Source organism: Anas acuta, chromosome 2 (genome assembly GCF_963932015.1).
Source record: "Anas acuta chromosome 2, bAnaAcu1.1, whole genome shotgun sequence".
NCBI classification, from domain to species: Eukaryota; Metazoa; Chordata; class Aves; order Anseriformes; family Anatidae; genus Anas; species Anas acuta.
Window position 1 is genome coordinate 74,898,718 of NC_088980.1, and position 19,662 is coordinate 74,918,379.

The following is a 19,662-nucleotide window of genomic DNA, read 5'->3' on the forward strand; positions in this document are numbered from 1 at the left end:
TGGGGAGCCTGTTCCAGTGTGCTACCACCCTCTTGGTGAAGAACCTCTTCCTGATGTCCAGCCTAAACTTCTCCTGCCTCAGCTTAACACCGTTCCCGTGGGTCCTATCACTGTTGTTTACAGAGAATAGGTCCCCTGCCTCTCCACTCCCCCTCGCGAGAAAGTTGTAGACCATGATGAGGTTCCCCATCAGCCTCCTCTTCTCCAGGCTGAACAGGCCCAGTGCCCTCAGTCGCTCCTCATGTCTTCCTCTCTAGGCCCTTCATCACCCTCCTCTGAAAACTCTCCAACAGTTTAATGTCCTTCTTGTACTGTGGTGCCCAGAACTGCACACAGTACTCAAGGTGAGGCCAGACCAGTGCAGAGTAGAGCAGGACAGTCACCTCCCTCAAACAACTAGCGATGCTGTGCTTGATGCATCCCAGGATATGGTTGGCCCTCCTGGCTGCCAGGGCACACTGCTGGCTCATATTCAACTTGCTGTAAACCACACCCCCCAGATCCCTCTCTGCAGGGCTGCTCTCCAGCGTCTCATCGCCCAGTCTGTTCGTATAGCCAGGGTTGCCCCATCCCCGGTGCAGGACCTGGCACTTGCCTTTCTTAAACTTCATGCAGTTGGTGATTCCCCAGCTCTCCAATCTGTCCAGATCTCTCTGCAAGGCCTTTCCACCCTCATCCGAGTCCACAACTCCTCTAAGTTTGGTGTTGTTGGCAAATTTGCTCAAAACACCTTCAGCTCCTACATCCAAATCATATATAAAGACGTTGAAGAGGATTGGCACTAAAATGGAGCCTTGAGGGACCCCACTAGTGACCATCCACCAGCCAGGTGTGGCCCCATTAACCCTTTGAGCCCTGCACATCAGCCAATTTCTTACCCATCGTATGATGTTTTTGTTAAGTTGTATGCTGGACATTTTGTCCAGTAGGATCCTATGGGAAACCGTGTCAAAAGCCTTGCTGAAGTCCAAAAAGATCACATCAGCTGGTTTCCCTTGGTCAACTGGATGGGTGATCTTATCATAAAAGGAAATCAAATTTGTTAGGTAGGACCTACCCCTCATGAACCCATGTTGGCTGGGACCAGTGACTGCATTGTGCCCCAGGTGCGCCTCAATAACTTCAAGAACCATCTTCTCCATAATTTTACCAGGCACTGACATGAGACTGACAGGCCTGTAAGTGCTAGGGTCTTCTTTCTTACCCTTCTTTAAAACTGGGACAACATTTGCCAGCTTCCACTCTACTGGGACCTCTCCAGATTTCCCAAGATCATTGAAAAATATTTGAGAGAGGTCCCGCGATGATGTCAACCAGCTCTTTAAGCACCCTGGGATGACTCCCAACCAGACCCATACACTTGAATGGATCCAGGTGGAGCAGCAAATCCTGCACACATTCAGGGGTGGTTGGGAGCTTGTCATTCCCACCGTCATGGTCCTCCCGCTCAGGGCACCCTGGGTCCTGAAGCCCATCATCAGCATTGAAGACAGAGGTGAAGAAGGCATTAAACACTTTGCCTATGTCATTGTCTGTGAGGAGATATTCCCCGTCAAGTAGTGGACCTATGTTTTCTTTGGTTCTCCTTTTTCTATTAACATATCTAAAAGAACCTTTTTTATTGTCTCTCACAGACATGGCCAGCTTCAACTCCGGTTGGGCTTTGGCCCCACAAATTTTCTCCCTACAAACATGAACAGCACCTCAGAAGATCCCTGGTCAGCCAGGCTGGCCTTCTGCCCCACCTGCCTGCCTTCCGACATTTTGGAATTGCCTGACCTTGTGCTTTTAGGAGGCAGTGCTTAAAGACTGACCAGTACTCATACATGCCAGTGCCTTCAAAAGCAGCTTCCCAGGGGACCTTGCTGACTAGTTCCCTGAACAACCTGAAGTCTGCTTTCCCCATATCCAGGGCTGAAGTTTTGGTGGCAGTTTTCCTTCTGTCGCCATAAATTCTAAACACAACCACTTCATGGTCACTATGACCAAGACGGCCGCCAATTGCCACGTCTCCCACAAGACCCTCTCTGTTTTCCAGCAACAGATCTAGGAGGGCACCTTTCCTAGTTGGCTCCCTTAGAACCTGCACCAAGAAGTTATCATCTAGGTACTTTAGGAACCTGGTGACTGTGGCTGGAGAGGCCACAAGAGATGCAGAGGCCATGATTTTCTGCCTGGTTGATGCCATGGCCAGGTTTCTCGCAAGCAGGCTACCAGTACCAGTACCGAAGGGAAAGACCACTGCAAGAGAGTGGCGAGGGGCCCTCCCTACTCACCCTGCCTGCGCTAACTGCTGCGCCACTCCCTTCTAATGCGCCACGCCCTGTTTGCCTGCTCCTGGTCGCTCCTGCTCCCTAGGGGCAGCTTTTGAAATGCCGGGGCGATGCTGGCTCCACCTACGCCTCTTCAGCCTCCCTCGCGAGGGCTGCTGGGTCCTGGCGGTTGCCTCGGCTGCTTCGAATGGACTCGATGCCAAAAAAAAAGCCCTGCCTGTCTCGATTCACCGCTCCACTGCAGAACACATCTGCCCCAGAGCCGATCGCCTCGGCAAATGGTGCTATATGGTGCTATAGATGCTATCCTTCCATAGGCAAAAGTTCTACTAAAATAAAATGGCAGAAATGTTAAACTACAGTCTGCAAACTGTTCTTTCCATCATTTTTTTCTAATATTCAACATTGCCTTCAAAGGTAGGATCGAACCTTTGATGTGGAGTTAAGTGTAATATTTTGTGAGGTACAGAACATTTCTCTACTACTGGCAGAATTGGGTCAATTTATCAAAAAAAAATCTACTGTACTTGTACAATTTGATAGAAAAAATTGTTTATGTTCATGTTTGTACGAACTTTTATGACTGACCTAAACATTTCATAAAGTGTATCTATTTTTACTTACAGTATTTAACTGGATTAAGCCAAATGAAAAAAAAAATATGTTGTAATATAAAAATAATACCTGTAACATTTTGGTGGGTTTTGTTTGTTCAATTCACAATAAAATAAATATATAAAAACAATGAAGCAACAAACTAGCTAACACCAAAATGAATACAAAACAATCCCCAAAAAGTTAGAACAGCCAAAAAAAAAACCGTGAAACTGCAGGAAAGACTTGCTCAAATGTTTTTACTTGCCTATCTATACATAACAACTAAGTTATAAGTTACCTGCACAAATCTATTTTTCAGATAATTTATATTTAGGACTATTTGGCCCATATGATAAATAAGTGATTTTACTTCATCCATGGGAGGAACTTCAGTGAGGAAAATAGCTTATGTAGATAGCAGTCTAACTAACAGTTTTTCAACAGGCAATAATCACTTCTCAGTCTAACAAAACCCATGCCACATTGTCTCATTAAAAATTCTGTACCATTTCATATTTGGTTGGCAAATGCTAATGAAATTATTAGTTTCAGAAAAAAAACCCTCCATATTTATTGAATAGAAATTAAGAAATATTGCAACAAGAAGCTGCAGGCACTGTAGGAATTCTAACTTACCTAGAATTTTAATACACAGAAGCTAATATTTGAAAAGGAACACTTAAAAATAATAATAATAATAACAAATAAAAAAAAGTTAAAAATCAGAACCAATTCTAAAACCTGAAGCTGTGATTTTTTTGTTGTTGTTTGTTTAACAATAGTATTAAAGAATGATACAAATTGCTCAAATTTCAAAGTAACACGACAACTTCAAAATAATGTAGTTTAAATGTTACCTGTTCACTTATGGGGTGAACACATATTTCTTTGTATTTAATTTTGATGTTGTAAGAAGTAAAAGCTTATGAAAACTTATTCTAGCTAATTATTATTTTATTGAGTATATAATGTTGCTTTGGAAGTTGAGGGATAGAGCCAATACTGCAGAGAAGAATTTGATCTATGGGGTGCAAATTCTTTTAAGGTACTTAAGACCTTCTCTTAAGGCCTTCAACTAGGTAGCATTGAATGAAAGCTAAGAAAAAAATAAAAATGACTTAGCTGTGTATGAAGCAAATTATCACGTATAACTTTTTTTTCCTTTTGTTTTTTAATGAACTAAGTCTAAATAATCCCTGTTTTTTGTTGTTGTTGTTTTTTCTAGAGATTTATTTGCCCTTTTTATTTGCTATACCTGCCTCTTCACAGTTATGTGAAACATCAACTGGACACAGAAAAAATATATAGAATAGTATTTAAATTGCTAGTCTGTGTAAATGATACTGACGAGAGAAATACCTGCCACAGTCCTTCAATTCATCATGTGTGTCAGAAACAAAATGAGGAAAAACACCAAGTCTGTTCTTTTTCCAGTCATGACTATGCAAACATAACTGCTAAAAATGCCAGTTGTCTCATGCAATTAGAGTGGATAAAGATGCAATGCTAAGGTATTTATATATTCTTAAATTTTAGAGGCTTGGTGTTTTCATCTGCTATCTTTTCTATACATGCAAATAACCATAGGAGAAAATTAGATTCAATTTCAATTCCTAATCCAGTTTTACCACCTGGGCCTCATTAAGAAGCATGTGGCAATTGATTTCAAAGTCAGTAAATAAAGTTCTTTTGCTAAAATGTATTTTTTGTACTTTGTTGGGTATTTCACAGTGACATAACCAACTTGGCCATCTTTGTCTTACCTGTTTCTTAAATCTTATGCATTGTAGCATAAGAAAAGCAAAAGAAAACAAAGTGCTGTTTAATACATTCAGCTAGATGTTATCTAGTTGATATTATTTAGCTAGATATTATCTAGCTGATATTATCAACTGAATGCATCAAGCAATATACACATAAATGATTTTTTTTTTTTAATATTACTCTTTAATGTCTAATTCCTTAGGGTATTTGAGCACACACCAAGACAATTTTATCCTGTGTAGCTGTCACACTGGCAGCAGGAAGCTCCAACCAGAGTAGGATGAGATTGGCACTGCATACTTTCCAGGAGTGTTGGAAGGAAGAATTTAAAGTTCTGTCCCCTTTCTGGCCCAAAGAATGGTTTGGCACGTATTTATATTCTGAAGTAACAGGCAGTCCTGAAGAGCCTAGTTGAAATCAGTGTGTAATTTTATAAGTTTTCTGATATTTGAAGTACTAAGAAGCATTTCTTATGTGTCTTGTGTAAATTGAATGGCTGTTCCCTGAGGTGTTCTGAGGCTTACAGATAGCACTATTCTCAACACTGTCTATCACTTGTACATTAGTAAATAGGAGAAAAAGCATAACCACCTTCTTACTATTTCTCTTAATTTCTTTATCAAATTATGCAAATGGTGTATTACCTTATGGGGCTTGAAGCTGAATCAGGATCCCGTGCCATTACCGTTCCTATTATTGTCCCCAACTCGATATCTTCATGCACCTCAAAAAGGTAAGAAGATCTGCTGAAGACAGGAGGTTCATCCACATCTTCTACAGAGATTTTCACAATAGTTGTATCTTTAAAAGGCCCAAGATAATAGAAGCGTGGATCCACATGAGTATTCTCAGCTTCTACTTTCAATGTATAAAGCCTTCTTGTCTCATAGTCCAGTGGCTAAAAATGAAGATGATGATAAACTATTAAATTACATTATGTATAAACAGATATTGACCTATATACATAATGGAAAATGAGAAGGACTTGAGTCTTGTCAGATCTTGTTCTGGGTTCTGGGAACCCTATTATAGTTCAAATTTTATGTGGACATAAAGACCAATTTCTCTAGTAGGAAATTTCCAGTGTCTTTAGAGGGAGTTTCTGTTCCTACATATTACCTGAATTAACATAGTACCAATCACAAAAAGATATTCAGTGCAAATTTACTTATTATTTGGTTAGCTTTGTAGCTCTTTCACAAGCGTAAGGATATGAAATAATCATGTAAGTATTTAAAATATTTGAAATACAGACTGGACATATTGAAATTGCAGAACAAGGTGCATAATACTAATATTTTTTCAGGAAATACTATAAATGTACTCAAAACTGCCTGAGTATCCTTATTGTCAAACAAATGTAGCTGGCCTTCAATATCAGCAATATGTTTGTGTTTGTTTGTTTGCTCATTATTTTTAAGGGAGGGGGAACTGTCAAAATTCTCTATATGTAGTAAGCTTAATCTTGTTCCTTTTCATTTAATTTCATCGATCAAACATCAGAGATTTTCTTTTTGCAAAATAGATTTGACATTTTTGTCAGCATTTTCTTTTTAAAATGGAAAGAGAAAAGGTTCAGGGTTATAATTAGAAACCTCAGTGGGTACAAAAGAACCCTTATTTCTTCAAATATTTCTAACTGTCATAGATGTAAAGTGTTAGCTAATTAATGATACTGAGAAAATGACCAAGCTGAGAATTTACCTTTTTGACACAAAGAAGACATCTTTAATTCCCCCCAGATCTCAGGGAGATATCGAACTAGTCATTTTCATTCATCAAAATCAGTGGTAGAAGACTTGTGCCTTTGTTTTTAATTATTTTTATCTGCTGCTTTTAAATACAAATTCTTGTTCATGCAAGATGCCAGGATGACTGACTAGAAGTTTAAATTTTCAGTATAAGAGCAGAAGGATGCAGTCCAGACAATGAATTCTAGTCTCACACTTGTTTTAAAACACAGTCAGAGCAGAAGGGAGAATATCTATGAATATAGCCAGGAATTGCAACACTGTGGTGCTATCTGAACTATCTGAAGCTCTCTGAACAGTGTTGCTATATGAGACTATTGGTGTGTCTATAAAGTGCAGCATGCTGCTATTAATGGATGCAATCTTCAAGTCTAAAGGCAAAGAATCCATGTTAATCCTACTTTTTTTCTAATTAGCAGGCTTAATTTGTCAGATGATTCATCACACAGATGTATCTACCGTGCTACTAGTACATTCAAGTACAGTTTGGACATCTCTTCAGGCTACACCACAAAACATTGATATGAAATGTGTGAATTATAAGGGTATTCCAACACACTGCAAGTACTGAACATATGTAGAAAAGCTCCTAAGTTCTTTTGCAGATGATGTTACACTGAGACTTAGTAACTGAAAGGCTCAGTAAATGAACACCAGCTACTTGTAGTTATTCACCATTGAAAACAGAAATCACAATCAAACTGGCTAAATAATAAATAAATGATGAATAATTTCATAAAAGAACAAACTGAGCATGGTATCTTCTTCCTTGCTAGTCAATACTAGCTGGTCTGTGAGATCTGAATGATAAGCTACTTATTTATCAATGAGGAAACATCCTGAAAATTTTAGAGTGTGTCAGATTGCTAATAGCAAAATGAGAGGATCTTGTTCATTATTACTTATTGGTGACACTTTTGGAGCTGCTGTCTTACAACATGAATTTTTTATGCTTGATGTAATTATTAGACTGTTGTTTTTTTTTCAAGACTATATTGATTTAATATAATAGAAGTCTGCATGGAAAACCTCAAGCAAGCAAGAAGGGAATAGCTCAAGAGAAGCCTTTGCAAACTTCTATGAAAAGGAAAAATATCTGGCCCCTGCCTTGGTGTTTCCATACCTTCCCAGATAAACTACAATGCTGACAATGAAGAATATAGGGAACTCAATGTCATCTTTGCAGAATTTATCTTTACCTTGGTTGCCATTATCAAAAGAGATAATGCAGAGAAAGAGGTAGCGGTATAGTAGTGTTTAATTTGTTATACTATGCTTAAGGTGATTTATTTAAAAAGCTAACATAAGCAATTGTTTTTGTTAGAAGTGCTCCCTAGACTCTTTATAAATGCTCACAGTCCCAAAGAAAAGGACTGGGGGACTTCTGGAAAGGAAAATGTTGAGGAGCAGGAGAATGGCATTTCAAACTTTGAGATCTTAAACCTTTGAAAGTGCTTTGAGATGAAAATCAGGGCAGAACTAAAGGTAGCTCTGAAACAAAAACACCATCATTATGCACTGCTTATGTCTGTACCAGCTGACCTGTTGGAAATACGAGCAAAACAATATAGCTTGTGACAGCTTACATGGGTGTATTTGTGTTTTGACAATCATTGCTCGCCTAATTTGACTCTGTGTGGATGAAAATCTAAATAAGGAAAGCCCAAGTCTCTCTATAATGAGTGAACCATGCATCATTTGCAGAAGAAAATAGGTTGCATGGATACTGAACAAATCCGTATTTGAAGTCACAGAGATACTAACATTGGGGGTGGTCCATTTTTTTGCACACTTTGCTAATGCTTTAAACTTACTCTGTGGCTTGGAGATATTGCTGCCACCTGTTATTTCTAGTTCATCTTGAAAGGAAATAGTATTGTTCAGTCACCAATGAGGGATGCTTGCAAGTGCTAAGCAGTTAGAATTGCCATCACATGATCCAAGCACATTTTTACAATGAATATTTGTACCATAACATTGACAATAAAATCACTTAATGAATTTTTTTGAATAGACACCTTTCGCACAGTTATGATGCCTTCCTGAGTGTCCTTCTGTGTAACAATATCAAACATATCTGTCCCATCACCGTCTATAATTCTGTACTCTACTTCTGCATTTTTTCCAGTGTCTGCATCAGTGGCTTTGACGCTGCCAATGGCTGTCCCAACTGGGGAGGATTCAGGAATGCGGAGGTGGATGGTACCTGTCAAAGAAATTAAGAACCGCTCAGGAGCCCCACAAGCATTACACAAGCTTTACACAAGCATTAAGTAATGTCTGTGTCACACAATAGCTGATTACATATTTTTGTGTATCTTTTATTCTAGAGATTTTCCCTTTTAATACAGATGGGGCAAAATACGAGGCAGAGAACTATGCACAAAAAAAGTTTAGGTAGAGGAGTGAAAAAAAAAATGTAGAAAAACAAAATCATAGAAAAATAGGATTTAAAAGCCCTTCTATATTCCTATCCCAAAGAAGGACCAACTATATCTGTCTGTACTTTTCCCTAAATTCTCCATCCAACTATAAGAAACAGATTGAAATTTCAGTCTTCAAAATCAAATAGTCAGATACAATATTAAATAAATAAAGGGAAAGGTTCTTGAAAATCCACAAGCAGAAAGTGTGCCTACACTTGTTAAAGCAGTAATTCATGCTTGATTAAGACTCATGAACACTGCAATTTTGGTTTTGTCCTTCTTCCTCTGGCTCAGTTGCATCTGTTTATTGTGGTTTCATAGTGCAGATAAAAAACACAGGAGTAAAACTGTCCTCATTCAGAAATGCTGCAATAAATTAAAATAAATACCTTACTCTACATTTTAGTATTCTATGTCTTAGCCATCCTGTTAAACTGTAAATAAGGATTGAGATCTCTGATCCCATCCATCAGAACGTAGGGTAGCAAGAGATGTGTGACACATTAACACACTAAGACTTCTCAAAAAAGGATTTTAAAATGAATACAGATACAGCTGCCATTCCAATGACAAATGTTAGGCCATCTAAGCTCTACTGAAAAAAATTTTCTTTTCTGCCCTTATTGAAGTGTTTCTAGATTTTTTGTTTTACTTAAACACCTCATGAGCTAAGTAAAGTGAGTTAGAAAGACAATTCAGTTAACAGTAATACAAAAGTGGAAGTGATAAAGGCCGGTGCCATCAACAGAAAAAAGGAATAGGCTACCCAAAAGGCAGCACATACATACCTATTTACAGATAAGAAGTGCAGAAAAATTCATAAAGGAAGTTAATAGTTTCATGTGATCAGAAAGAATAATGGGGAGAGAGTAGTAGCAACATGACCTTATATATTCAGGAAAACACAGGTGGGGATTATCAGTGTCTTTTAACGGAGTATGTTGTCAGGCAACTAGAGAATGACAGAGGGACTGTTTTTGGTTTTGAGGAGACATGGTGAAAAAATAAAACAATGCCCCATTATTCACTAGGAGGTTTAAGAGTTTCTCGCATTCTGTGGAACTATTTTTCTGTGCCATTATTTTGTTGTTTTAAAACCTAAAAAAAAAAAAAAGCCAACAATTTAAAAAAAATAAAAAATAAACATTCCCATATAACTTATTTATTAAATATTGAAGGGAAAAGAGTAAAATTGAATTTCTTAGTATTTCATCAGTTTTTTATATAAAACTGATAAACAACAGCAGAATTAATACTTTATTGCCATATATACTCCATATTCTATTTATAATGAATTTATTTTCATGCAGTTACATTTTGGTGTTTCAATCAAGTGATTTATCTTGCATTTGCTCTGACATTTTTCATTACCTTTCTCTAAAACCTAAATCTGTGTACTTTGCTACATTAGTATATAATCTCTGTGTAATCTGTTAATGTTAAAAAAAGAAGAAAAAGTAGCTTCTGCTCCCATTTAGTATTTTTTTAGTACTATGTCAGACTGTGAAAGACTACTTTTTTTTTCAATTAATATTTATACGTTATAATTAGTTTTATGGCACGCCAACTATTCTCTGATCTTTTTATTTTATTTTGTTTTATTTTATTTATTTATTTATTTGGGTGCTTTAAACCACAACCCAAAGCTGTGCCTTGTGGACACTACTATCCCACTGCAATACCTAACTCATTTATTTATCTAGAAAGTGCTAAGAACTCATAACCTCAAGTAATAATATGGCAGTGGAAATAAAGAATAAAAATAACCAGAAATCTATCATCTGAAAGACTATTTTAATTTTATGGTTTAATTGAAATCTCTACCATGGTATGTGATACTCCCTTTTATTATTTTTGTAACTGAAGACTATAAATCATTTGACTACATACGGGATGCAGTGCAAGTTAAAGCACCAGATCAGAATGTAAACTAGAAAAACTAGCATTATTCTTGCAAAACTCCTCTGTAAATCCTTTTTTTCTCATAGCTCTTTCCCCAAGGAGAGTCATGTACTGTTTGCATTTTCTCCACTGAGGGATGAAGAAAAGTGGAGGTTAGGTGGAAGATTTAGTCTACAAACTTGTGTCACTCAGTCATGAAAAATAAAAGAGCAACCTCATTCACATTTATCCCTCTTCCCATTTGCTCTGGAACAGTATAAAGGTAAGTATTTTTACAGAGCAATATAGGCTCTATACAGGAGCTCTTACAGGAGATGTGGGCTGCCATGAGTTTCAGCCACATTCATGTTCTGAAGTCCATAAACCACTTTGAAAAATAAGTCAGACTCCAAAAATGAGCTGACTTATCCTAAAATAATTAACTCAAGGCAGTACATAGCTCTATTTGTAAAATAGAGAATGAAAATACTGATCTACAAAAATCAAGAAAATAAAAATATTTACTAAAATACAGTACTTACCAAACAATTTTATTCCCAAAATCTCTTCCATCTGAACCCACGATATTGTTTGTATTTTATTTTAAATATTTTATTTTATTTTACTTTACTTTTATTTTCCATTTAGCATATGTCAATACGATGTCCTTAATTCTGAAAATTCCTGAAAGTATGACAACTGAAGCAGAGATACAAAATCTAAGGTCTTTGATGGCTTTTGTGTACAGAACCTCGATAAAATGTTCAATTTCATTATGTTTACGCAGAGGAACAGTTACTGATGTAACTGTAACCTGGTTTTCAGGTGATCTTTAAGAGAAGAAAAATATTCTGAAGAGACCCTGCTCTCCCTAAATCACAGAGGAATCAATGGTATGTTTTTTGTTTTTGTTTGTTTGTTTAGGAAAACAAAACAAAACAAAAGTGGAATTCTTTACAATTCAACTATGAATTTCCTTGTAAGAGAAGTTTTATCTGTCCTTTGATTAATATATAGATGTAGTGTGCTGCTCAGTCCTGTGAAAATCTAAGGAAACTTTTAATATTTTTCCTGGTAACTTATAAATCTGATAAATCCTTTATCAATAGGACAGAATAACTTAACTTAGTAAGTACCAATTCCAGTAGTTTCCTAAAACTCTATGAAAATCAGGAATCATTATAATGCCTCTTTGCATTTTTAGATTAAATATAAAAATTTTTTAAAGGTAATAGCTTTTTGTTTGTTTGTTTTTAATTTCAAACAACTTTTAAAATTACATTCATCTTTATAAATGTTTTAGATTTCATTTCCAGTGAAACATACATTTGTATGTAGCATGAATATCAGTGGAGAGTAAAGAGAAAACCAAATAGAACAAAACAACATAAAAATGCCAACCATGAGAGTACGACTTAAAACTTCTTTAAAGCAAAGGTCCTATCTGATTTACACTGACAACAGAAAAATGCACAGATATTTCTGGAACAGCAGAATGCCATCTCAATCCAATGAATATGATATTGGACTGCCATCTAAATCATATAAAAACAGTGTAGAAAGTTGAATAAGCCATTCTAGTTATTAATTTCACATGGTGTTGAAGAAAGAAGAAAAAAAAAAAGAGTGTAACAATGCATAGCTTATATGCTGTCCTAAGTATAACTGTTAAAATTAGCTTTTCAGTAAAGCTTTGAACATGCAACATCTTTGAAAAGTCATCCTAAATTTCTCCAGAGAGCAGTAAGTAAAACAGCATTCCTCACCTACGCAGCACTGGAATTACCATAATCCTACATATATAAATGTAAACTAAAAATGTAATAAATCAAAACAATGTGAAATTACAAAGGGACTTAAAATGACAAATTAACACTAAATTCTGTCCAGAATAGGGCCTGTGGAGAAATGCTCAAACTGTAAATACTCAATTGCTCATGATTTTTCTATTTTGAGAGTATATGAAATCACATGCTGATAAACATCTTAGCTAAATGCATATATATTAACAACAAAATTACATTGAACAAAATTATTTACTCCATTTGTGCTATAAAGAACATGCTTAAATCAGAATCATTTGAAACTCGTTCTGTTATTATGAGCCTGAAGGCTGATCATCAGTAACTACTGGATTTACTGGAGTTGTACTCCAGTTTAGTGGATTCAGAATAAAACCTGTATTGTGAGGATGATACAAATCTTTTAGCTATTATGTCCAAACCATCTTACAAATATTATGACTTCAGTACACACAAAACGTTTCAAACATATTTAAAATGCTTAAACTTTAACACATATCTAGTTACATAAAATTTCTGTACTATGTAGAGACTGATAATGTTTTCATATTTTACTTTGAGATTAAAATGTCTTGATAACTGTGCTATCAGAAGTTTAAAAAAAAAAGTATAAAAGCCTTTGGTAAACATTAAATGCCATTTACTTCACTTTGGGAAATCTTTTATCTATCAGATTTTGTACCACTAACTGGAAAAGTACAAATCTGCTTGTTTTCTTTCAAGTAATTTATTTTCCAAGTTCTTCATGATTAAATATTTAAGCAGATAAAACAGTTCAAACATTTCTGCATACCTACAATTACTACATGTTTTGTTTTCCAATGGGGGAGTGTCTAGGAATTAAGCAATAGGTAAGGGGAAAGAAATACATTGCTCTAATGCTCTTACGATTTCACCTCCAACTGCCTCCCATAGTATTGGAAGGTATCCCAGGTCTTCTGTAGTTATAGTTGATCATGTAACTGTTTTCCTAACAAACAAATACTGTAACATTTAATATTCTGCTTTAATAATAGTGAATAAATCAGTACATAAGCCTTTTTGTTGTTGTTGTTCATGTGTGCCCTGTAATCTAGATTTACTCTAAATTAAACCAGATGGTGATTGCTAAACTCTTTAGTTTGAACCTCTTAGAGTGCAGGACAACTATTAAATGCAGCTTACTCTGGGGGAATCGAGGTGGATTGTCGTTGACATCAGTCAAAGTGATGTTCACAGTGGTGGTCCCTGATAATCCACCCATCTGGCCTCCCATGTCCTTTGCCTGGATAACAACTTGGTACTGCTCCCTGTTCTCTCTGTTCATGTTTGGCAAAGCAGTCCTGATGATTCCTTAAATAAAGAACAAACAAAAATTGTTAATTGTGCCTTTATTTTTGATGTGCAGCTATCTGCTGCATTTTTTTTTTGTATTAGTCTGTGAAATGTATTCCTAAAGTATTCATTTCATGCTTTAAAGTACAAAATTTTGTTCATGAGCTTTATAAATAGTCTTCAGAACAGTCTGTTTGTTATAAAAAAGCTTAGTTCTTCAGTTTACATTTCATGCTAAAAATGATTCAAGATATTTATGCAAGACAAGGTTTGTGGGTGGGAGGAACACCTTTTATTAGTCTAACTAGAACCACTAAGAATAAAAGTACAACATTTTCTAGGACACAAACCTTTCATCGTGCCTTTATCAAAAATATTCTTACTTAGAACTTTACACTGTCTTAGCTATTTCAATTATACCACTGCAACAATACTTCTACTTCATAGTGTCAGTTGTAATAACTCTTAGTTTTTATTTTTATTTATTACAAGAACTACAAATTATGAGGGAAAAAGCAAGAAATATTATTTCATTTCAGTTAGCTTTTAATTTTTTTTAGGTGATCTGAGATTTTTAAAATGAAAGAATAAGCTTATGGTAAATGGAAATAATGACAATTTCCCGACCTGTTTCTGGTTCCACGGAGAAATATGGCTGCCCCTGAAGTATGCTGTAAATGACTCTGGCACTGTTTCCATAGGAAGGGTCATCGGCATCAGTAGCTGTGACTTGCACCACAGAAGTACCTGAAGCATCCAAAGTCAATTTAGTTTCAGATAGTACTAAATGGAGGTCCAACAACATTAATTTCTGGTTGAGCAGAACCCAAAGAGAGTTTCAGCTAATGATGACTGGATTTTTCAAGCATATTTATTATCTTACGGTCAACTTTAGATACTCTCTTCCCTGTTTGGGGTCTCATTCTACACAAATTGAACCTAAACTTCCATAATTCCACAATAATTAAGGCCTAATCAGTAACGGTGAACAATACACGTAGCAGTGGTTGAGCTGATTTTATCCCTACCCTGCTATCATGTGTTCATACTTATGTACTCACTTCTTTTCAGAGGACAGTATGTCTCTGCTTTCAATTACCCAGAACAGTTATTGTTTTGTTTTGTCATGTTTTCATATAATGATGCCAATGTGATATACAAAAATCTCAGAATTGGAGAAATATGTATTACAAGGGTGGACCATTCTGTGGATAAGGAATTGTCTCAAAGGTTGCACTCAGAGAGTTGTGGTCAGTGGATCCATGTCCAGGTGGAGGCCAGTGACAAGTGATGTCCCTCAGGGGTATGTTTTGGGACCAGTTCTGTTTAATATCTTTATCAGTGACAGACAGTGGGATTTAGCACTCCCTCGGCAAGTTTGCAGACAACACCAAGCTGAGAAGTATGGTCAATACAACAGAAGGAAGGGATGCCATCCAAAGGGACCTGGACAAGCTTGAGAATTGGGTCCACGTGAACCTAATGAGGTTCAATAAGTCTAAGTGCAGGGTGCTGCACCTGGGTCAGCGCAATCCCAGCCATTAGGACAGACTGGGAAAAGAACTCATCGAGAGCAGCCCTGCAGAGAAGGACTTGGGGGTTCTGATGGATGAAAAGCTTGACATGAACCAGCAATGCAAGCTTGCAGCCCAGAAGGTCCAGAAGCTGTGTATGCCCCATTCCTGGAGGTGTTCAAGACCAGGTTGGATGAGGTCCTGGACATCCTGATCTAGTGAGTGGAATCCCTGCCCATGGCAGGGGGATTGGAACTAGATGATCTTTAAGCTCCCTTCCAACCCAAGCTGTTCTATGATCCTATGATTCTATGACAGCTATCATAATAGCATGAGTTAATGAGAAAACCTTACATGTATGTTGCAAACATGAACAGTGATATTTTGGAGCTACTATTGCAACTTTGTTATTTTCTGTTCTAATTTTTATATTTCATTTATATGGTCAACTATATATTAGTTATATATATAGTTATTAATAGGAAGTAAATTGTATCATATTTTTATTTCATTTTTATTTAAAATAAATCTACTTCAACATATCATTTGGAAGAAAACTGAAGAGCATATTTAGTAATATTAAAATAAATAAATGGAATAAAATTTTGTTTTGCGATGTAATAATGTCTCTAATAGCTCCCCCTCAATTATGAATGTCAAAATGCATATACAGTATATTACTTCATGCTATTTTAACACACATACACGAAGCAAGAAACAAATCATATCAGCTATCCTGTTCTCTGGATTACTCTCTAGAGTAATCACACATACAGACCCACATACACACCCAATAAAATATATCAGACACTGCTTCCAAAAAGAGATTTGATCCAATTCCCGTCACACAGTGAATTACTCCATAGGCTGTGCTCAGGGTAATGTACACCTCATCATCCCAAAGCAGAAAGGATGAACTATGCTTTTACGATTGCCTCAGATCCTTGGCTTTTGCTGGCCAGCCACCAGACAGGTAGTGGCAGGAAAACAGCAAGGGCACGGCTTCATTTCTGCCTGCCATTCAGGGTACAGAAGTCACCACTTTGGTCGTAGCCCTTATTCACAGAGGCAGAGAGACATGCTTTCTATGCATCCACAGAGGGATCAGTGATTCCTACATGAAACCTGACAGAAACCATGCAAAGAAACAATCAGGAAGAGCGTATTAGACTGGGAGCCCTTCCAGCAAACAGTATGACCAGTGCCACACGTTATTTGTTCTGGGCTGCGGTCACATCACTGTGTGTCCTCTTTGCTCAGTCTCCCAATAGGCTGGTCACTCCAGATAATCAACATGCAGAGATCAGTTTGAAATTACCAACCATGTTGATTCTTCTTTACCTGCACATTTATCTGTTTTGACACAAACTATTTTCTGCAGCACTCATATTTGAAAATACACTGTAAATGAATAGTGAAATGCTACTTAGCCTCTTCCCAGAATTCCTTCATTTTTTGGAACTGTTTATTTCTGACCTGCAGCCCATCTTAACGTATTTCAAGAATATTACCCTGTATCATGCTTTTTGTTTCAAATTTTTGTAGCCCTGTCCTCTTTATTGGAAAAATACCAAATATATTTCTGGTGTATGAGTAAAGCTCCTTTGCTTCCTCTTTGTTTATTAAATAAGTTTAAATAATAAAAATAAATAAAAGCATACCAGGTCTTCAGGACTTGTGTATCTTTCAGTTTTATACTACTTTTTATTTTATAAAGCATTTTTAGTTTTTAAATTATTTCAAGCTGTTATTCTAAATGAAAGCCACATCTGTAACAAGTTCACTATTTACACTACTGTAAGACTTTGTCTCTTCTCACCCCTCTAGTCAGAAGTAATAATAATAATAATAATAATAATAATAATAATAATAATAATAATAATAATAATAACAACAACAACAATAATAATAATAATAATAAAACTCCTCATATTTGTATTTCCTTTTCTGATTGTGGAATTTTCCACATTTTTTTCCAATTCCTTTTTATTACAGCTAAATAAAACTGAGAACTGCTGCTGGGCAGATAAGGGAAAAAAGAAAGAAATAATGAGTGGGATAGAGTTGTATGCTATATGTTGAGACATGCTAGAAGGATGGTTAAGTGAGAGCATCAGGGTAGGGCTGGGCTGGGAAAGTAAGGTTCTAGTAGGAAGCCACTGAGCATCTCTTCAACAATTAAGGTGGGAAGATAAAGGCCTTTGAGAAAATGTGAGTGCCTTAAATTGAAGACAGGCATTCACATAAACTTTTTTTTTTTTTTTTTTTTTGCATCTAGTTTTTGATAATTGTAGTTAAAAATAGTAATAATGATAAATGGAGGTCAGCAGATTTTCAGAAACATTTTATATTAAAGTAAAAATAGCATGTTTAACACAGCAAGCTACCATTTGAATGAAAAGAAATTTCAAATCCTCTCTTCTCAGCTAGCATCAGAAAAAAATAACTACGGGCTATGGAAGTGGACAATGCACATCAAGTAAAGCAGATTAGGAGTTTTGAAAGGCAGAAAAAAAAGGAAAAAAAAAAGAAAATAAAAAAGAAAACCCTTAGCTATGTCATTAAAGTTATATTGTGCACATCAGCTGTCAAACTATCAAAATTCTTGTTTTGCTTCAGTTCACTGAAGTCACCAAAGACCACTGATCCTCAATACTGCTAATATATTGCTTCAAGCAGTCTGAAACCTGCGGTGAACTAACTGGTACCCAAGGCACTGATTTTGACTGTTCATGTTCGGGCTTACAAACCACAGTGTGGGTGTGACTTTGCCCTACTCAGTCCAGGCCTCGCTCTCTATCTTTTACATGGGCACAGGTTGCTTTTGATGAAGTCTTTGGCCTCCAGGACATAAAGCCTAATCTATAGGAGGACATACAGGACACAGTGACAATATACTGGAGAATGTGGCACCAGCTATGGAATTATTAAGGTCATGAAAAAGACCATGAATTAACTTCCTCCTCATATACTTGTGAGTTTCATTATACAATAAACTAGAATCATATGGTGGTGAATTAGGCCAACAAAAACAGCCATTTGTCAGATTATTGTAGTTCTCAAAAGACATATTTGAACATAATTTTAATTATAACCTTTGAATATCCCTAAGGTCTTGTACCATAATAGTAATTAATGTAGGCTCTTTTTAATGCTTTCCTTGCAAACATCTTCAAACACCATACAAGTATTAATGGCTGTAACCTCACAGAGCATTTAAGATATAGAAGTAATAGAGAAGGATCACTGAAGATAATTAACTGGGAAAACAAAACAAAACAAAACAAAGAACAAACAAACAAAAAACCAAAACAAAACAAAACAAAAATGAAACAAAACAACAAAAAAAAAAAACACGCACAAAAAAAAAAAAAAAAAAAAAAAAAAAAAAAAAACAGAGTATCTGTTGTGGAGCTGAATTTGCAACCTATATTTATTTCCTTACTCCCAAGTGAGTTATGTGATGTTTAACTACAACAAGTGCCTTCCATAGTAAATTATACATTAAAATAACAAGTTGAATTAACAGGAGTTTTCTGCTCTTTCTAGCAGAAAAGAGAGGAAATAGTGAGATATGTTCTCCCAGAAATAAACTATTTAACACAGCAGAGTAACAGGAAAGAGCTCCATATTCAGAGAAATCTATGTAGAAAGCTCTTTAGTTACATGATACTTCTGTAACTTAGAGGACAATAAGCTGGGAAAAAAGTATGTCAGTGGATGCTTCCAATTCTTTTAAAATGATACTTTTAAAGAATATATATATATATATATATATATATATATATATATATGTATTTTTTTTTCTCTTTATGAGGCAGGATTTATATGCAAAGTGAAATCGTAATATAATCAGTTTTTTTCAAAATCTATCATGATTGACATTATGAAATTAAAAATGAGATGCAAAAGTTTTAGTGAGATAATTATGAAAAAAAAAAAAAGTAAAGAAAATCTTTGTTAAAAGGAAACAATAAAGAAGTGTAATAAAATAAATGCTATGGCAGAGGAAAGGATTAAGAACTGTGAATTTTTGGAACAGCACTAATGAGGGACTGAACAAAAAGCCTAGGGAGAAAGCCAAGAAGTAGTAGCTCTAAATGCTGTCTGAAGAGACAGACAAAAAGATAACCACAGGTAGGGATGACAAGCTAACTGTGGGAAGCCCAACCTGTAGATCACATGTAATCCCAGAGGGAGGTTACATTGAAGTGTACATTGATATCCCTAATTCAGAAGCAGAAAATACCAGCTAGGGAGCATGACAGCTAATAGTAGCTCAAAGTGTTTCTGAGACAATAATTCATAGGAAGAGTTACTTAGCACTGAAGATACAGGAT

General features: G+C 35.9%; 1 protein-coding gene across 5 annotated transcripts in view; it reads right to left on the reverse strand.

Annotated features, from left to right (window-relative positions):
- Window positions 1-19,662, reverse strand: part of CDH10 (cadherin 10) — a 107,064-nt gene that overhangs the window by 19,393 nt on the left and 68,009 nt on the right. For 4 of the 5 annotated variants that reach the window (XM_068670861.1, XM_068670860.1, XM_068670859.1 and 1 more), the window contains exons 4-7: window positions 14,436-14,555; window positions 13,659-13,826; window positions 8,404-8,591; window positions 5,279-5,532 (exon numbers count right to left, since the gene is read on the reverse strand). In XM_068670861.1, coding sequence (XP_068526962.1) covers window positions 5,279-5,532; window positions 8,404-8,591; window positions 13,659-13,826; window positions 14,436-14,555 — 730 coding nt within the window. Of the gene's footprint in view, window positions 1-5,278; window positions 5,533-8,403; window positions 8,592-9,599; window positions 9,727-13,658; window positions 13,827-14,435; window positions 14,556-19,662 lie in introns of those variants that run through there. The other variant, XM_068670863.1, reaches the window with a different exon arrangement.